This window comes from Periplaneta americana, chromosome 12 (assembly GCF_040183065.1).
Source record: "Periplaneta americana isolate PAMFEO1 chromosome 12, P.americana_PAMFEO1_priV1, whole genome shotgun sequence".
Classification (NCBI taxonomy): Eukaryota; Metazoa; Arthropoda; class Insecta; order Blattodea; family Blattidae; genus Periplaneta; species Periplaneta americana.
Window position 1 is genome coordinate 38,223,483 of NC_091128.1, and position 18,157 is coordinate 38,241,639.

Genomic DNA, 18,157 nt, shown 5'->3' on the forward strand with positions numbered 1-18,157 from the left:
CTATTATCAGTCAGTAGTCTACATCTCACTTGACGATGTGTCGGAGAAAGAACAATATTTTTTCTATGCATATGAAGTCTGACTAGTGTAAAATGTAGCTAGTCGGCGATGTATTTAATGGAGGGGAAAAGGAACTGGCCACCCTATCCCATGATCTTCTGGCCTAGTTGCCTCGTAAGTGGTGCCTTGTTGGTATCACTTGTGGGGTTCAGAATTATCTTCGGACAGCTGATTAAAAAAACAACAAGATCAACATACGGAAGCAGTTCAATTGATAGTTTGTGTAAAATGTTATATATTTTAATTCGCTGATGCACCTTTCAGCATGAATTCGAACGCTGGCAACGCTGTAAGTAGTTTCGATTTCTTCAGCTGTTAATTTGCCATCATGCGGTGGAGTAACAACAATGATCCCTTTACCGGAGAGGTTTGCTTTTATTCAGGGAAAACCTGATTTCATCACCACCTTTTAATAGAGTCAATAATCTGCAATCAGTTGTTATGAATGTGTCACTCGATCTGCCACCGTAGCATTTAGATTTGAAGGCCACCATTTGATCCACGATGGGTGGCTGTTCCGCTTTAACTTCAATACAATTGTCACTCTGTATTTTGGGTAGTCTACTTTCTTTTCAAAATTGCGGGCATTGTTTCCTGAATATTTTCTCTGCTAGGCCAAAACTCATTGTGGATGTCAACAACATTACAGTGGTGGTAAAAATACAGAACATCACAATCACATAGTTGTACGATTAACTCCGAACATCACCCTCATAGAAGAATACGACAATCCAGTTTTCATTTTAATTTTAAAATATGATTAGACGATTTTCTTTACTATTCTTACGGTATGATTGTGTTTCAATCGGCAACAATTTTAACAATATATTCAAAACCACAAATGTCACTTCCGGTAAGTCTCGTAGTTCTGTCTCATCTCTTACTGAAGAATAACCTTGGAAACCTTGCATTTCATTACACATATCATCTGTTCCTGAACTCTTGTCATAACATTTCTTATGTGACTTCAGTTCGACATATAATGAAATAGACACTTGAGTAGAAAATTCACACAAATCAATTGTGAAAGAAAAAACAAAATCACTAAGAATGGTGCACTCCTGCCTGTATGGCTACTTCATTTTTCGAAACAACACTTGTTGAGCATTTGCCTTCCATAATACTTCAAATAATTCATTATCTGAGTGCCACATCACCAGTGGATTTCTCTGTATCGTCAAGAAGCTCCAAGACGGCACTCAATAAACGCAAATGAAGGTAACCTTGTGCTAATTTTATTTATTATGGGGCAGTCCCCCACACTAGCTATGTCTCCATTTGCCATGAACTGTTTATGTTTAACTTTAATATTTATTAGAGACAAAAATAAAAAATGAAATAATTAATTCCTAAATGGTAGTATCAATCGAAGCGTTTGTAACGTATTAATATATTAAACAAAAGACTCGGCAACCTTTTAAAATCTTATGTTTGGCATACGATGTTTTTTTTTTTTTTTTTTTTTTTTTTTGCTATACAGGATTTGAAATATTATTATTTTTTAATTTTTGTGTGTAACTAATTTTTATTCCTACATAACATGGTCGTAACAATCGAAGGGTTCATAACGTCTTATAATGTATTTAGGAAAAGACTTGGCAACTCTGTAAAATCTGACGTTTGGCACGTGTCAAAGTTGTTTCAGGCAGGGGATGGGCGAGAACGTTAAGGCTTGTCCCGAAGTGTATAACTTCAGACATTGTTATATTGTGTTGTGAAATTACTGCAACCAGACTGTTCTGATAAACCATATTCATTACATAGTCACAGAAGGTAGATATCAAGTAGTGTGAAGTCCGGTGACGTTTATGACCACGTTATGAAATCAATTACATTATTGTTATATTATTATTATTAATATTATTATTATTAATATTATTATTATTATTATTATTATTATTATTATTATTATTATTATTATGAGAGATAAATTTAGCAATTAATGAAGAAGTTCAATTAAAAGTGAATCATTGATGGAAACATAAACTCGTTCTATAGGGTGAGACAGTGGGATGTGACGGTTTTTATAAATCTTCATTTGGCCTTATGTTACTTTGATCTTCAAGTAATGTGTAAACATATCTCGCTACCTTAAGGGTTAGGGGTACGAATTGAAGAGAAAAGAACTTACTTACAGAACATTAGCAGGACTACACAGCGTAGACTGTCATTGATGTGCTTCTAAACGTTATTGTAGAGCAGAGAGTTAATGAAAGGTTGGAAAGGTGGCACTCACCCTTCTACGGGTCCGCACGCCGTCAAAGCTTCTTTGAAATGTTCCTCCTCTACAGGGATGGGAGCCGTGTAATGATGGGATCCGAATGGTGCAATAGCTACAATAATTATTAGTAGAATCAAGATGATCACACTGCCACCTGCAACAGAAAAGAGAGTATAAAATACATGTATGAAAATAAAATGAAAAAGTCGATATGATTATGCATATATTTTTGAACATTTTTAATTAGAAAATATTATATGTGTTTAAAGTGTTTTACTTTCACACATAAATACAGGGTGTTTCCGAGGTGGTGTTACAAACTTTCAGGGATGATGGCGAACGGGACATGTATCAATCTGAGATAAGGTACCCTGGCCCGGAAATGACCGAGTCGAAAGTTATAAGCAAATATATTTGTGTGGAAATGAAATAATTTTATTCCTCTGTACACCTTATTTATGTGTATTTATCTGTACATCTTACACATACTCTATTCATCTGACGTTGTTTTCGTTGTCTACTTACAATAAGTTATTCCATTGAGAGCGCTGTCTGAGGGATGGGGACAGGAAAGTACACTAAAGCAATGCAGACAGCGTAATGTGTAACGGACATGGTCGGTCCTGATATGCACGTCTGTAGACAGCAGTGTATGTGTACAAGTTGCAGTGTCCAGACGATCAGTCCTAGTGAAATGGAGGAGTACACGAGAGCGGAATAATCAGACCTGATTTTCGAATACGGATGAGCCAATGGGAACAGTAGAGAAGCTCACAGGTTGTATCGGCACAAGTACCCACGTAGGAGACATCCGGCCCATATCATTTTTCCACGACTGTTCCAAAAGTAAAGGAAGGAGAGCACGTGGTGCCAAATTACAATTCCATTTCCACGTACCTATTTTTTCTTATAACTTTCGACTCAGTCATTTCCGGACCATGGTTCCTTATCTCAAATTGATACATGTGTCCTTCGCCATCATCCCTGAAAGTTTGTAACACCACCTCGGAAACACCCTGTATATAGCAAAGATAATATGTTTAGGAAGAATATTCTTCAGATTAAAGCCGTTATAATTTACATAATCGGCAGTAAATTACAATAATTACAAGTATCCTAGTCAGTACATCTAAAAACAAAGATATATGAGCGTATAGATCTATAATATAGAGTGGACATAAAGACTGGATCCACTTTAATGATTTAATGATTGTTCAGTCATGAACTGTATATAGGGCTATTGTTATGGTGTGTACATATGTAATTCATCGCAATTAACATGACAGCCATCCATTTCATAGCATTGTGTCCAACGTTTGAATGAAGCCCTAAAGACATTAGTAAGCATGTCACTAGACTTCGCTTCAGATGCTTCTGAAATTCGATTCTTCAGGTCCTATAGATTTCTTACTTTGACTTTGTACACTCCTGATTTTGATAACCTGTAAGCAAAAAAGTCTAAGTACGTCAAATCAGGTATACGTGACGGACATGGCCATACTTGTATTAAACCTCTGGCTATTAATCAGTTGGGAAAGCTTAGGTTGAGATATGTTCTAACAACTAACGCAAAATGAGGGGGTATTCCATCTTGCCGAAGGATAGATATTCATTTCAGGAACGTTATATAAATTAAAATTCAAATGATGTGCCTCTTCACCTACTGTACTTGAATAGCCGCCACTGCACTGCACTGGCCATGCTTGACTCTAATATTGATCACCTTTGTTATAGTTCCAGATGACTGGTCATCTTGACGTCAGAAATGCTTTTTTGCAATTAACCCTATAATATTTTTACAGCACAGAAGTTGTCTCATTCTTCCCTCATAGATCATTTGCTGTAAGTTATGCGCGCTGCATTCTAGAATGTAATATCTGAATTTTCCATGACTAATGTGTCATTCTACCCACAATAAGGAAAAGTTAGCCGGTTACGAGAGCTAACACTTTTGTTTAATAATAATAATATTATCATTATCATTATCATTATCATTATTATATTATTATTATTATTATTATTATTATTATTGGTATCGTTATTTTTAATTAAAAGCTGTAATTTCTAATGCGATCGTAAGAAATAGTATAGAAACTATTTAGCTTATGAAAATGGCTGCAAATATCTTTCTACACAAATTGAGGTAAATTTAGAACGAGCGAGTCAGGGTTCAAATCTTGGTTGGAGCAAGTCACCTGGTTGAGGTTTTTCCGGGGTTTTCTCTCAACCCAGTAATAGCAAATGCTGAGTAACTTTCGGCGCTGGACCATGGATTTATTTCGCTAACATTCCACTCAGACGGTAGATAACCATCGCAGTTGATAAAGCGTCGTAAAATAAACCAATTAAAAAACTTGTACGCATCATACGATCGTAACATGACAAGTCCGTTTAAGTTTACGAGTTAAAAAGTAAAAAGGCTGAGTGGTTTCACGTCACATAAATTGTTTCAAACTCACCGACTATAAGTTTGAACTTGGACAGCGCGCGTACTCTCTCTCTCCAGTCCTCTTTTTCGTCCAGTTCTTCCTTCTTGTCAGGGTCCATCTTCTCCTGGAAGACAAGAATATTAATATTACAGATTAGCTAGTGACGTCACAGCAGTGGAAACAAAAATTCTCTTATGAGATTTGTGATGAAAAAAATCGTCAAGAGACAGATTGTACCCGAATGATATTTTAATCCTACTGTTGTTACGACAGCCATGTTTTGTAAGCTACACTGACAGGCGAACAGTGGTTCATTTGGTAAAATCTAATCATCAGCCATTATTGGCAGAGAATTATTACACAAGGGACTTCTTTCATTATACAATACTGCTAATCGTAGTCTGCACCATGCAGTAAGAGGAATCTAATTGTTTAATTTTAAAATAATACACGGTAAACATAATGTCGGCATTAACTGTTACATATTTATTATACCATAGTCCTATACTACAGCCGTGGCGAAAATGTGACTCGCGAGCATATTGTGACTCTCAATGATAGCTATGCATTTCTCTTGCTTCCTATCTCCCACAACCCCCACCCTCTCACTCACTCGAGCCAAACTCCGTTCCATTTGTATTTGTCTCTGACCTGCGAGTGGCGTATCGTCGCAATGCCTCTCTCGAAACCATGTACAGTTGTCAAAAGAAAAAGTGGCCGCTCTCTAGAAACAATGTTCCCTTCGGGTATCTTCGCTGCAATTCGGAGACAGGCGATGTTACATGTTGTTGGACCACGTTGCCTGATATCTACAATTATAATAATCTGTGTGTTACTTTATAGCATAATGGTAACGCTCCGGCCTTTTATTCGTAAAGTCCTGCTTTCGAATACAACCTCTTGCTTTTTATGTCTTTTTTTTTAAGAGAGAGAGAAAATATACATATTGCTCCTATCTCCTTTATGATTATTTTAGTAATTAGCATCAGGTTCATAAATGTATTATGCCATGACTTTATCATTATTTATTATGACATTATGGCTGCAAATGAAAAGAAAAAGAAGACTTTATTCCAACAAAAATATCTTTCGTGGCATAAAGAAAACAAACTTACTGGCTTCTGCCTTAGAACATTCATACAATTAAGCGTTCAAGAAACAAAACAAAGAGCCACGATTCAATATTTATTCTATCTTCCCCATATCTCGATCACATCTTGCAGTCGAGTGGGCATGGAATAGACTAGAGTCTTTGCAAATAGTGACTGTTCTCAGCCACGACATTCCAGGCATCCTCGACATACATACATACATACATAGCCCCACCCACCCACACACACACACACCCACCCACACACACACACACACACACACACACACACACACACACACACACACACACACACACACACACACACACACACACACACACACACACACACACACACACACATCTAAGTGTTCTGCCCATGGGTAGGTCTTTCATTGCAAACCCAGCATTCCCCAATCTTTCCTATTTTCTGCCTTCCTCTTAGTTTCCGCATATGATCCACATATCTTAATGTCGTCTATTATTCTTCTCAACCAGTGACCCAACCAATTTCTTTTTCTCTTTCTAATCTCTTTCAGCATCATTCTTTCTTCGCCCACTTTTTCCAACACAATATCATTTTTTATTGTGTATGTCCACGTCACACGTTCCGTTCTTCTCCACATCCACATTTTAAATGCTTCAATTCGTTTCTCTTCATTTCGTCGTAATGTCCATGTTCCTTCCCCATACAATGCCACACTCCACACAAAGCACTTCACTAGTATCTTCCTTAGTTCTTTTTCCAGAGGTCCGCAGAAGATCCTTCTTCTTCTATTAAAAGCTTCCTTTGTTCATGTTTGCAGTTTTCTTGGGAAGGATATGTCTAAATGTGGTAACATCCCGTTGCTTTCCGCACACCACTATCTCTTTTGCATCTTAATAGATCCCAGGGGGCCCCAGCGTGGAGATGAGGAGAGTGGATTTGACTAATTGGGATCTCCGGACTTCACCGAAATTCACCGCAAGGGTTAAATATTAGTTCTATCAGGATGTTTGACCCGATCAGAGACCGGGAAATCCCAATTTTTCTGCAAAGGTTTCTACACTTGTGCCCTCGTAGCTCAGTCCGAAAACAGTCGGAATTTAGATGTCAACGTCTCAGGTTCAATTCCTAGTCACTCCTTTTCATTTTATTGTGTTTCAAGATAGTATAATGTATTAATATAAAAAAAAAACTAACACCAGTATTATGCAACTGTATTGTTCGAAACCTAATATTAAAATTATGTTATTTATATCGCTAAAGATCGCCCTCGGTAACGCAGTTGTATAGCGCTGGCCTTCTATGCTCGAGGTTCAGGGTTCGATCCCGGCCGAGATCGATGGCATTTAAGTGTGTTTAAATGTGACAGGCTTATGTCAGTAGATTTACTGGGATGTAAAAGAACTCCTGCGGGACAAAAATTCCGGCACACCTGTGACGCTGATATAACCTTTGCAGTTGCGAGCGTCGTTAAATAAACCATAATTTAAAAAAAATTATCGCTAAAGAACGATAACCAAATATAAATGATAAATATCGGTTTAATTAATATAAGATATTATACAATATATAATTATTTATTGAAATAAAATAACCTATTTTACAAAGAGAAATTGTTATTTATATTATAATAATTACTTACATAAACTACAGATTATTTATATCGCGAAAAAACAATAACGGAATATAAGAAGACCACAGGGGAAAAGGGAGGTAAGTCAGTATTTATGAATTTTATACAACAGCAAATTGAAAGTTTTCAACCAAATATCTTTTATCTATACAGAACTCTTACAAAACTGACTTCTGCCACAGGAATGACATATATTTGTTTATCTTAACCCAAATGATGAATGAAATTAAATCCATACATATATGAAAATAATACTAAATTCTATCTAAATGTCACTTCTTTAAGTGCAAAAAGGAGGTAAGTCAACTAAAGCGATGTATTTTATCTGAATGTGACTCCAAGTTCACTCCACTAAACTGTCATTTTGTGCAATTTAATCACATTTTTCATTCATCTTGGTCTTACTTGGATATGTGTGGTAGATTGGTGTAGTAGGCATGAACCCCTGCAGAGCAAAATTTCTTCAGTTCCTGGAGATCATTGAACTTTCCTACCGATATGGGTAGAAGACTTGTAGCAATTAAACAACCAAACAATTAAACATTTCTTCATGTAATACCTTAGCAAACTCTCATTCAATCCAATCAATCAATCAATCAATTTAGGGCATTTCAAAACCTAAGAGGTTTTTAGCCTCATTCACGATATATCGCCATTTGTCTCTGTTCTCTGCATCTTCTTGTCGTCCTCCTACTGTACACAGATTATCATATACTTGGATACTTGGTCCTGCCAACGGAGACCAGGTCTACCAATAGGTCTCTTACATCTTGGAGAATAGTCGAAAGCTTTTCGTAGAACAGAGTCTTCATCTTGCCGTTGAACGTGTCCAAGCCAACGTAGTCTTCGACTTTTTATTAAGGCTATAATGTCCGGATCTTTATAAATATCCTTCAGTTTCTTGTTCTTCAAAATTCTCCATGTGTTATTTTCTTGAATGGGACCACTGAGATTAATATTTTAGCCCGATTATAAAGTACTTAAGTGATGAGGACCTGTGAATCTTACCTTTATAAGCTCTTGGTGGATGTACGAATTCGTTGGGCTCCAACTCTGGTACAGGATTTCTGTTTGACCTCCTCCCACACAGACTGGTGATTACTCATGCTGCGTTGTACATTTCTCTATGAATGGCCAGTCGAGGATGTTCTGCTTCAACTTTCAGCTCTTTTAAAGGTCTGGTGGGAAAAGGGCACTTCTTGATATACTTGTTGTATAGGAAGCTACACCAGTCTCTGATCAGCCCATCTTTCACCTCTATAACTGTGAAGGGTTCAGGCTTAAGTCTTTTATTCTGAAATACGCTGATCCAGTCTTAAGGAACTTCTGTCACAATTTTTGTTTTTATCAATCCCATATCTTTGTCACATTCCAAATAGGAATGTCCTCGTCTCGTATAGGGAATGTTACAAGAATTGACCGAAGATGTTTTCTCTCATGAACAATGTAATGTACATATCGTAAGAGGGTATAGTTTTTATTTTGACCTCCTACAGAGTCAGAGAAGGTGTTTAAGTGCTGGACTTCCAGGGCTTAGAATATTCCTTATATATTCATTAAGAAAAGATGCTGCCTCATTTGCTCCCTTTATGCCACAAGTTTCAGGGTAAACGAAGAAAATTGTTTTATTATCAGACAGTTGGTGAATATTGAAAGAGAAAAAGCTTAATTATCGTTTGTAATACACTATATCTGTACTAATGCTGGGGCAGGAGAGATTCTTCTGAAAGTCTATAGAAATAGAAAGAATCTACGTGTTGATACTTCCTACTCCTCGTTTTTGCTTCTATTTTGCGACTACAGAAAGTTTCAGCCTCAAGTATATGAACCTTGTTCTGAGTTTCAATATCCTTGATTTTCTTTTCTAGCTCACATTTTGCCTGATCATTTGCTGCATCCAGTTGAGCTATTAGCACAGTAAACTCATCACAGGAGCTACAAGTGTCACTTGTGGGGAATCCAAACAAAATATTAAACTTGAACTAAATATAGTGTGGTAAGTTTCACAGGACACCAAATCTTCAGGATGGATTTCTTTATACATGTTATACATGATGTTTGGCTCCTCAAGCAGGTATATTTTCTTTGTTCTCTTTCTGCTGTAATGATTTTCACGACCTTTAAATGATGATATGTGATCTATAATTAGTCTCTCAGTTTCTAGAGACAGTTGATTGTGCCTGTTCTTGTGTTTGCCTCTCACATTATTGCCAGTTTCATTGTTCGATGTGATACGTTTTTGAATGTTTTCAAGTCTCTTTTTAGAAATACCATGCACAAATCTAAATGCTTTTTGACATATCTCTATTTCCTTCACATTATCCTCTTCTGTTACCCCTACTACGGAGGAGTCCACACTTGTGGTGTAACGGTCAGCGCGTCTGGCTGCGAAACCAGGTGGCCCGGGTTCGAATCCCGGTCGGGGCAAGTTATCTGGTTGAGGTTTTTTCCGGGGTTTTCCCTCAACCCAATACGAGCAAATGCTGGGTAACTTTCGGTGCTGGACCCCGGACTTATTTCACCGGTATTATCACCTTCATATCATTCAGACGCTAAATAACCTAGATGTTGATACAGCGTCGTAAAATAACCCAATACTACGGAGGATTGCTCCATCTTCTTTCTTCCTAGGCCTCCTCTGTTTGATTTCATGAGAAGTAATCAGACCACATAAGTACAATATTTGTTTCCTCCAATACTGTAAATTATCGAAGTTTCTAATTACGTTATTTTGATTGTATTCGCCAAGAACATCAAAACACTTCAACTTGCAATTATAGGGATCCCCTTTCTCATGCGACTGAGCTCTCAGATTTTTGTTAGCATCACTTATCCTACCAAAACACCTCTTCTATTTCCCGCCTTGATTACCATCACAAACTTCATGACATTCACTCATGCCACTGTCTATCTGTTCCATCGTACTGGTCCAACAGACTGCTAATGTATTTGGAAAACAGCTGTATTGAAATAGGAAGCCTTGCTGTTAATACCGCTCAAACATGTACGTAGCAATGCACAAATACACATTCGGACAGTATTACCACTCGTATTTTTCCATACGCACTGCTGGACTGACAAAATACTTTCTCAGACTGATTTACCTCCCTCTTTCACAGTTTACTCCTGACTTACCTCCTTTTCCTGTGACCTGTATCTTAAACTTACAATTTCTCATTGACTAATCATCCTTTTTATTCTGCAACTTAGTACACATAAACTACATCACGCGGGCTACAAGATAGCACCAACAACTCATTTCACCCCATGAGATGACTTACCTCCCTTTTCCCCTGTACTTGAATATTATTTATAACGCTACAGAAAGAAAACAGAATATAAATGATAACTTTAATATTATTTATATCGCTAAAGAACGATAACAGAATACAAAAAAATTATAACGTGAATGCTATTTACATCGCTAAAAGAAGGAAAACAAATTATAAATAACTTGAATATTATTTATATCGATAAAGAACGAAAACGGAATATAAATTGATAAGAACGATTAAAAATGAAATCGAAACTTGAACAAGGCCCAAACTTATAACCTTCGAAACATTAACCGAGCACTCTATCGTTGCTCTACGAGACGCAGATACAGAATAATCCCATAGTTCCGGAACTGCTTCTACAAGCACATGCATCGTGTAACATCGCCGTGACCCGAAGTGGACTTAGAAAATATTCGGTGCTCGCGAGCGCGGGCACCTTTTTTTTTTTTTTTTTTTTTTTTGACAACTGTACCTCTGAAAAAACGAAAGTTTCAAGTAGGATGGGAGGACGCATTTTTTTGCAGCCATTATGTTGAGAATATTAAATGTATGATTTGTTCACAAGTATTACGACGAAAACGGTTGTATAACATAAAACGGCATTATACTACATATCACCCATGAAATATTAAAAGGTCAACTTTTGTATCCCTCTGTCGTAGAACTCTGCCGCCTGTGAATGGAACCAGCGTGTGACAGACGTCTTCAGCTATTCGTCGTTGCCAAAACGCTCACCGGAGGACAAGAATTTCTTGAGATGCAAGAAAACGTGAAAATCGCTGGGAGCAAGATCAGGACTGTAGGGTGGATGATCAAACAACTCCCAGCCAAATTCCGTCAAAACAGCTGCTGTGCGCCGAGCCGAATGTGGAAGAGCATTGTCATGGAGGAGCACAACACCTGCAGTAAGCATTCCACGCCTCTTGTTTTGAATGGCACGTCGCAATTTTTGCAGTGTTTCACAGTAACGGTCAGCGTTCACAGTTTCACCTCTTGGAAGGAAGACAATGAGCAGAATGCCCTTCCTGTCCCAGAACACCGTGCACATCACTTTCCGTACCAACAGCTTGAATTTCGTCCTGACCGGAGATCCACTATGCCGCCAATGCATTGACTGCTGCTTGGTTTCCGGGATGAAGTGCGAAATCCAAGTCTCATCGCCCGTGACGATCCTGTCGAGGAACTCGTCGCTGTCATCGTGATACCGTTGCAGAAATGTCAGTGCTGCTCCTAAACGTTGCATTTTGTGTTCGGCTGTCAGGTTTTTCGGCACCCACTTTTTTGAACAGCAGGTGCTTAGTGACAATCCCATGCAACAAGGATCGCGATATCTGCAGAAAATGGCTGCTCAGCTCCGTAATCATGAAGCGACGGTTCTCCATGATGCAATGCCGCACCAGCTCAACACGATCATCATTGATCAGGGACGGTCGCCCACTGCACTCTTCATCATAGACACTTTGACGACCTTCGGAAAACTGCCTACACCAGCGACGCACCATCTGCTTACTCATGATGTTCGGCCCATAGACCTGACAGAGCTGCTTATGAATTTCAATTGGCGCAATGCTTTGTGCATTAAAGAACTTTATCACCGACCGAATCTCGCAGGCGGCGGGAGAAGGAATAAGAGCTTCCATTTCGGACCACTGCTGCCACGCTACTGGCACCAGGCGGGATCTGTCCGGCTGGCATATGATTGATACGTCATAAATCTGTTACGCATGCGCAATTGACACGGCTAATTACGTTTACTTTCAAGGGGAAAAATCGGGAAACTTACTTTCTGGATGCGCCTCGTATGATATGCTTACAAATATTATTTTATCTGTATTTTTCTGTGTTTGTATGAGGTAATCTCAGCAACTACTTAACCGATTTGCATAATTCTTTCACCATTGGAAAATGTAGTTATTCTACATGTATATGGTCATTGGCTATATAGCATTAAGTTAACTTCTCAGTAAATAGAAAACTGAGTAAAAATGCACCATAAAGTAGGGTCGAATTAAAACACACCTTCGTACGCACAGAAACTTGATATTCTGTGGAAATATTGTTACTTAATTACGTAATTGGGTGAGCCATGGTATTATGCATAGCACTACTTCAACTTTATTTGGTCCACATAAAATACTAATTTTATACAACATTTTGATTTCCTTTTCTCCATTGAGCAAGGCGTAATCGTATTTTACGAGTGTTGTCGAAGAAGTCTTGGAAGTTAATTTTCAAGTGTAATTTTTTATTTGTTCCGAGTAGGCCTGTTTTCCCTGGTTGAAAAATACAATGAAAATGGAGTAAAAATTAGCATTTTACCTTGGAACTCACTGCAGTTGAGTCACTTTACAAAGTGCCACGAAATGTGATCATAATATTCATCCCATTTGTTTTCTGTGTCTCTTAAAATAATATATATGTACCTTGTGAATTTTAATTTGTTTTTATTTACGTAAACATTATGCACAATGTGGTCAACACAAAAACATATATAACATAGACGTTACGATGAAGTGAAGAGAAACAACTAGAAGCATTTGAAATGAGGATATGGAGAAGAATGGAGCATGTGAAATGGACAGACAGAATAAGGAATGAAGCTGTGCTGGAAAGCGTGGATGAAGAAACAGTAATGTTGAAACTGATTAGGGAGATAAAAAAAAATTGGTAGGGCCACTGACTAAGAAGAAACTGCCTCTTCCAGGATGTACTGGAAGAAATGATGAACGGAAGGAAAGTTCTGGGCAGAAGAAATGAGGTGCTAGGCAACATTAAGATACATGGGCAATATGCGGAGACTAAGAGGAAGGCGGAAAATAGGAAAGATTGGAGAATGCTGGTCTGCAGTGAAAGACGTGCTCTTGGGCAGAACACTGTGAATGATTGAGTGCCACATTGTTATCAACGATATTATAAGGCAGTACACCTTATTCTAAATGACATCGTTTGGTTCAATAGTAATACACGAAGGCAATTTAATGTCAACATACACATTTCAAAAATAGGCTTATCATTTCTCACAAATATATTTTCTTTTACACGCTGGCTAATTTTCTGTTAAGTCTAATAATAATAATCCGTGGCGCTACAGCCCGTGAAGGGCCTAGACCAACCATGGGGGAAAATGGCTCCGAAGGGCCACTGCACTCAAAGCCGCCTTACCTCACTCCACCGACCCTCTCCTCCGCCTGGTGCTTCTCTAGACATGCTTCATTCAGTGGCGGGTATGGCTTCGATCTCGGGACGTCAGTTTCAGGAAGAGCGACAGAAAGAATTTTTTGTTACTTACAAAAAGAAGAAAGTCTGTTGCTTAATATGTGGGTTTAAAATTGCGCACATAAAACGCTTCAATATTAAACGCCACTTGTCCACGCCTGTGGAGTAACGGTTAGCACGTCTAGCCGCGAAACTAGGTGGCCCGGGTTCGATTCCCGGTCGGGACAAGTTACCTGGTTGAGGTTTTTTTTTTCGGGGTTTTCCCTCTATCCAGTATGAGCAAATGCTGGGTAACTTACGGTGTTGGACCCCGGATTCATTTCACCGGAATTATCACCTTCATCTCATTCAGACGCTAAATAACCAAAGCTGTTGATAAAGCGTCGTAAAATAACCTACTAAAATAAATAAAAAAAAAATAACGCCACTTTGGTCGGAAGCATAAAGCTGACTTCGGTGATCTTACAGGTATTTATTTAAAATTTTAAAGGCTAATTTCGTAATATTTGTGAAAAGATACAAAACAAGATATGTTTATGGTATTTTCAGGATTTAGATACTTATTTTATTAAGTATGTGGAACTGAACTTATTTAAAACTTTGAGTGCATATTAGGCCTACATGATGTGTTCTCCTTGCAAGAAAGATTTTCAGAAGTAACTGCAATGGACATGGAGATGTGTCTGTTCAATAATCCATTTGTATTTGATGTTACCCATGCATCAGAGCCACTATAGAGATGCAAAAGAGCACGCCACTAAAGTGTTCAGGAAAAAATGGATTACCTACCAGAGGAGCAATTCCCTAATCTGCGCACATTTGCAATGCGTATGGTATCTATGTTTGGCTCAACTTACTGTTGTGAGCTGTTTTTCTTTTCAAAATGAATATGACCAAAAGTATCTCCAGGTCTAGGATCACAGACATGCATTTAGTTTCAGTATTACGATTGAGTTGTTCTATTTTAGAGCCAAATATATCCTTTTTAGTTAATAACAAGAAATTTCGAGGGTAATCAACAACAACAAAAATGAAAACCAGCAGTATAGGTCTACAGTAGTATTTCGTTTCATTCATATCTCATATACTGTATTTTGTTTAATATGTTTTAAAGTTAAATGACAGTGGAGCTTAGTTTTACTTTCTTTAGTATTTAGAAAAAGAAACAATTGATTTTGTTGATCATTATATTGTGATTAATATGTTTTCAAGTTAAATGACAATGGAGCTTAGTTACTTTATTAGTTTTAAAAAGAAACAATTTATTATGTTGAGCATTGTATCTTTTAATATATTATGCAGTTAAATGACAATGGAGCTTTGGTTTTTTCTTTATTGTTTTTAAAAAAGGAATACTTTATTATGTCGACCACAAGGCAGTTCAAGAATTTCTTGTGCACATGATAAAGGAATAGTTATACAATTGAAAAATATATAATTTGCCTAATGACAGTAGGTGGCCGTCATAATTATTGTATGATACGTGTACTTCCTATAAACAAAATATTGTAAAGATTTTGAAACAAGAAATAAGAGCGGAGAAATCACTGATGCGCAAGGTGTGTCGAATCCACCACTGCACTTGACTTAGCAAAACAACTGCTTTACCCCTCGCCTGTCAATCAAACGAATGTAGGGTGAGTAGGAACGTTCCCTCCCTACTTTGCTTATAGTCCCCATAGCTGGCCTAGACCGACCAGCCGGCTGCTGGTTTCACGCCCACATGCCGAAGCAGAGGTGGACGATCATCCAACCAGAATGGAGGTATCGTGTGGTTAGCACGATGACCCCCCCCAGCCACTGTAGCTGGTATTCGCAACCGGATTTCGCTACCTATCGTAGCTCCCCAAGTACATCACGATGCTAGGTAAGCACCGGTCCCATACACTGGGCGTGATTTCATGAGAAAATTTTTTTCCACATGGGAACTCAAACCAGCTCGCATTCCGTAACGCGAGTTTTAGGCAGGATGCATTCTTAAGCGGTGGTTTCCAAGATCCACGGATTTCGCTACCTCGCATGATCTTTGCGTGGAAAAGAAATTCGGTCCCGCATTACCTGGCAGGACATGCGTGACTCTTGGAAACCATGAGGCCACGGGGCGGAGTCTAATGTAGGACCAGGCTTAAAACTGGAATTGATTGAGCAGCTCCAGAAAGTATTATGCCTATGATAATAACAGTCTTAAGCAGTGGCGGCTTCTCAAGGGGGTTGCAGGTTTGCACACCCCCAGTAATGTTCCTATCTCCCGGCTTTGTTACTTTTAAAAATATAATTTTATTTTACAATTTTCATTCATGACTATCTGCAGCTGGCGTCTTGTTTTGTACGTCTGCAGGAGCCTCCGAGCCCCTTGGTTTGCAAAGATGTTGAAAACCTAGGGAAGGTAGTTTATAGAGATGTCCGGCTAATGCGGGGCCAGGGGGTTAGAGGCCTGGTCTACTGCCTTCCTCATTGAGAACGGTTTGTCACACTCCCTAACATGGACACCAACGTCAGTGCAAAAGAAACTAAATTCACTGGGAAAATATCTGTTTCAACTAGACATTTGTCCGAAGTAATAAGCATGAAAAATGTATTCATTCGGCTTGTGCAACGAACAGTCGCATATTTCGCATATTACTTTCTCAATCTCTCGTACATGCACACAAACGGCACAATACATAAAGGAGCTTGTATTTTGCTTTAAAGTTCTAAGAGTTGTCGTTCTGACAATAAGTGCTGCTATCTCCCGACAGCCTACGAAAGCTGCATTTGAATTTTATGAACGAAAACGTTGCACTTGGAACTTGGTAGCATTCTGATGAAGTTTCTGTGCTCAAATGTTTTTCATGAGGGTAAATCGCAATAAAGAGAGCTCCGCCCACTACCCCTTCCACTTTTGGACTTCTGTATAAATAGGTATGCTTGTATTTAGTCATTTTACTTATTAATTGCATATAAATTAGCTTTATATGTATATGCCCTCAGGTATACACGGTTTTAAACTTTAAAGTAAAGTATGTTCAACTCCTCTTCGATATCCATTGTGCACGACCATATTTTCAAACCACCAGCCGCCACTGGTCTTAAGTACAATTTTGAAAGTAATTTAGGAACAGACGGCTTACAACTTATAATAAGCTAATTTTTCACTAAGTAATAAAAAAAATCTGTATTTGAAAATGTAATAGATTTAAGTCAATAATTCTATTTGTAACAAGTAGAGCGAGGCGCACGGGATGGCTAGTTATTTATAATAAAATTGCATGTATGCCTGAAATACAATTTAGTTTCTAATGTGGAGTTCTTGCTTCTAGGAATTTGGGAAGAGGGAATATACCAAATAAATTAACTATGGTAATGGATTTTAGAATTTACGCCTCTTCTGTATTTTATATCTAAAGGACTGTACTTATTGACACTATAAATTCACGGCTTCGTATTTACAGGAAACAAAAGGAATTCCCGATAATGGACGGATATTAAGATTTGCATGGCAGATTGCCAGTGTTGAGTTTGGCACCCCTCACTCCGCCTCTATTTCTTATATCACGGAAGCCTTCACCCCTCTATGGCACAGCTAGCATCTCTGTCTCATTTTCAACTCGTGTCTACGATTGCCTTCGACGTCTCTCGCGCCCCCTGAATTAACACCCATGTAAATTAATTTAGATTAAACTATTAACTGCAGAGTTTCTGTTACAACTTTGACATCTGTATCGTGCCTTTCTTTAGAAGTAATTATCATTTGCATGCTTAGTTAGCTTCAGACAAAATTATGATTTGACGAGTCACCGTGCTTGTGACATATTTCAAGGTCTTTCTCCTAATTTATTCTTTTAGTCTACTTTCTTTTCATTCCATTTACTCACTTCTCATTCTTGCTTTCGTTCTTTCTTCTTTACTTTCTTTCTTCCTTCATTTGCTTTATCAAGGCTCGTAGTTAGCAGAATGACAAGATGTTTGGTTTTTCACGCCGGAAGTCCAGGTTCATACCCCGGGAAGACGCACTGTGAATTTTTTAAATTTTTATGCTCGACCATGCCGAAATGTAGTAATTATACACCTGGTAGTAGTCCTTTAATGCACCTCATTAAAGTACACCTATTCATTATAGTTCAGTTGTTCAGCCAATGAGAAATCACCGTTGTAGCATTATAAAAGCGCAAGTATCGATTATTCTCGGATATGCAATCGAAAGACAACTAGCAAAACGCCACGGAGGCTGGAAATCCAACTGTCGCAGAAGGTTATGTTCTGTT

General features: G+C 38.2%; 1 protein-coding gene across 2 annotated transcripts in view; it reads right to left on the bottom strand.

The window, feature by feature from the left end:
- The window catches only part of Nrt (Neurotactin), a 358,799-nt gene that overhangs the window by 44,411 nt on the left and 296,231 nt on the right, over window positions 1-18,157 (bottom strand). For both annotated transcript variants that reach the window (XM_069841121.1, XM_069841122.1), the window contains 2 exons: window positions 4,741-4,834; window positions 2,297-2,435 (listed from right to left, as the gene is read on the bottom strand). In XM_069841121.1, the coding sequence (XP_069697222.1) occupies window positions 2,297-2,435; window positions 4,741-4,834 (233 nt within the window). The remainder of the gene's footprint in view (window positions 1-2,296; window positions 2,436-4,740; window positions 4,835-18,157) is intronic.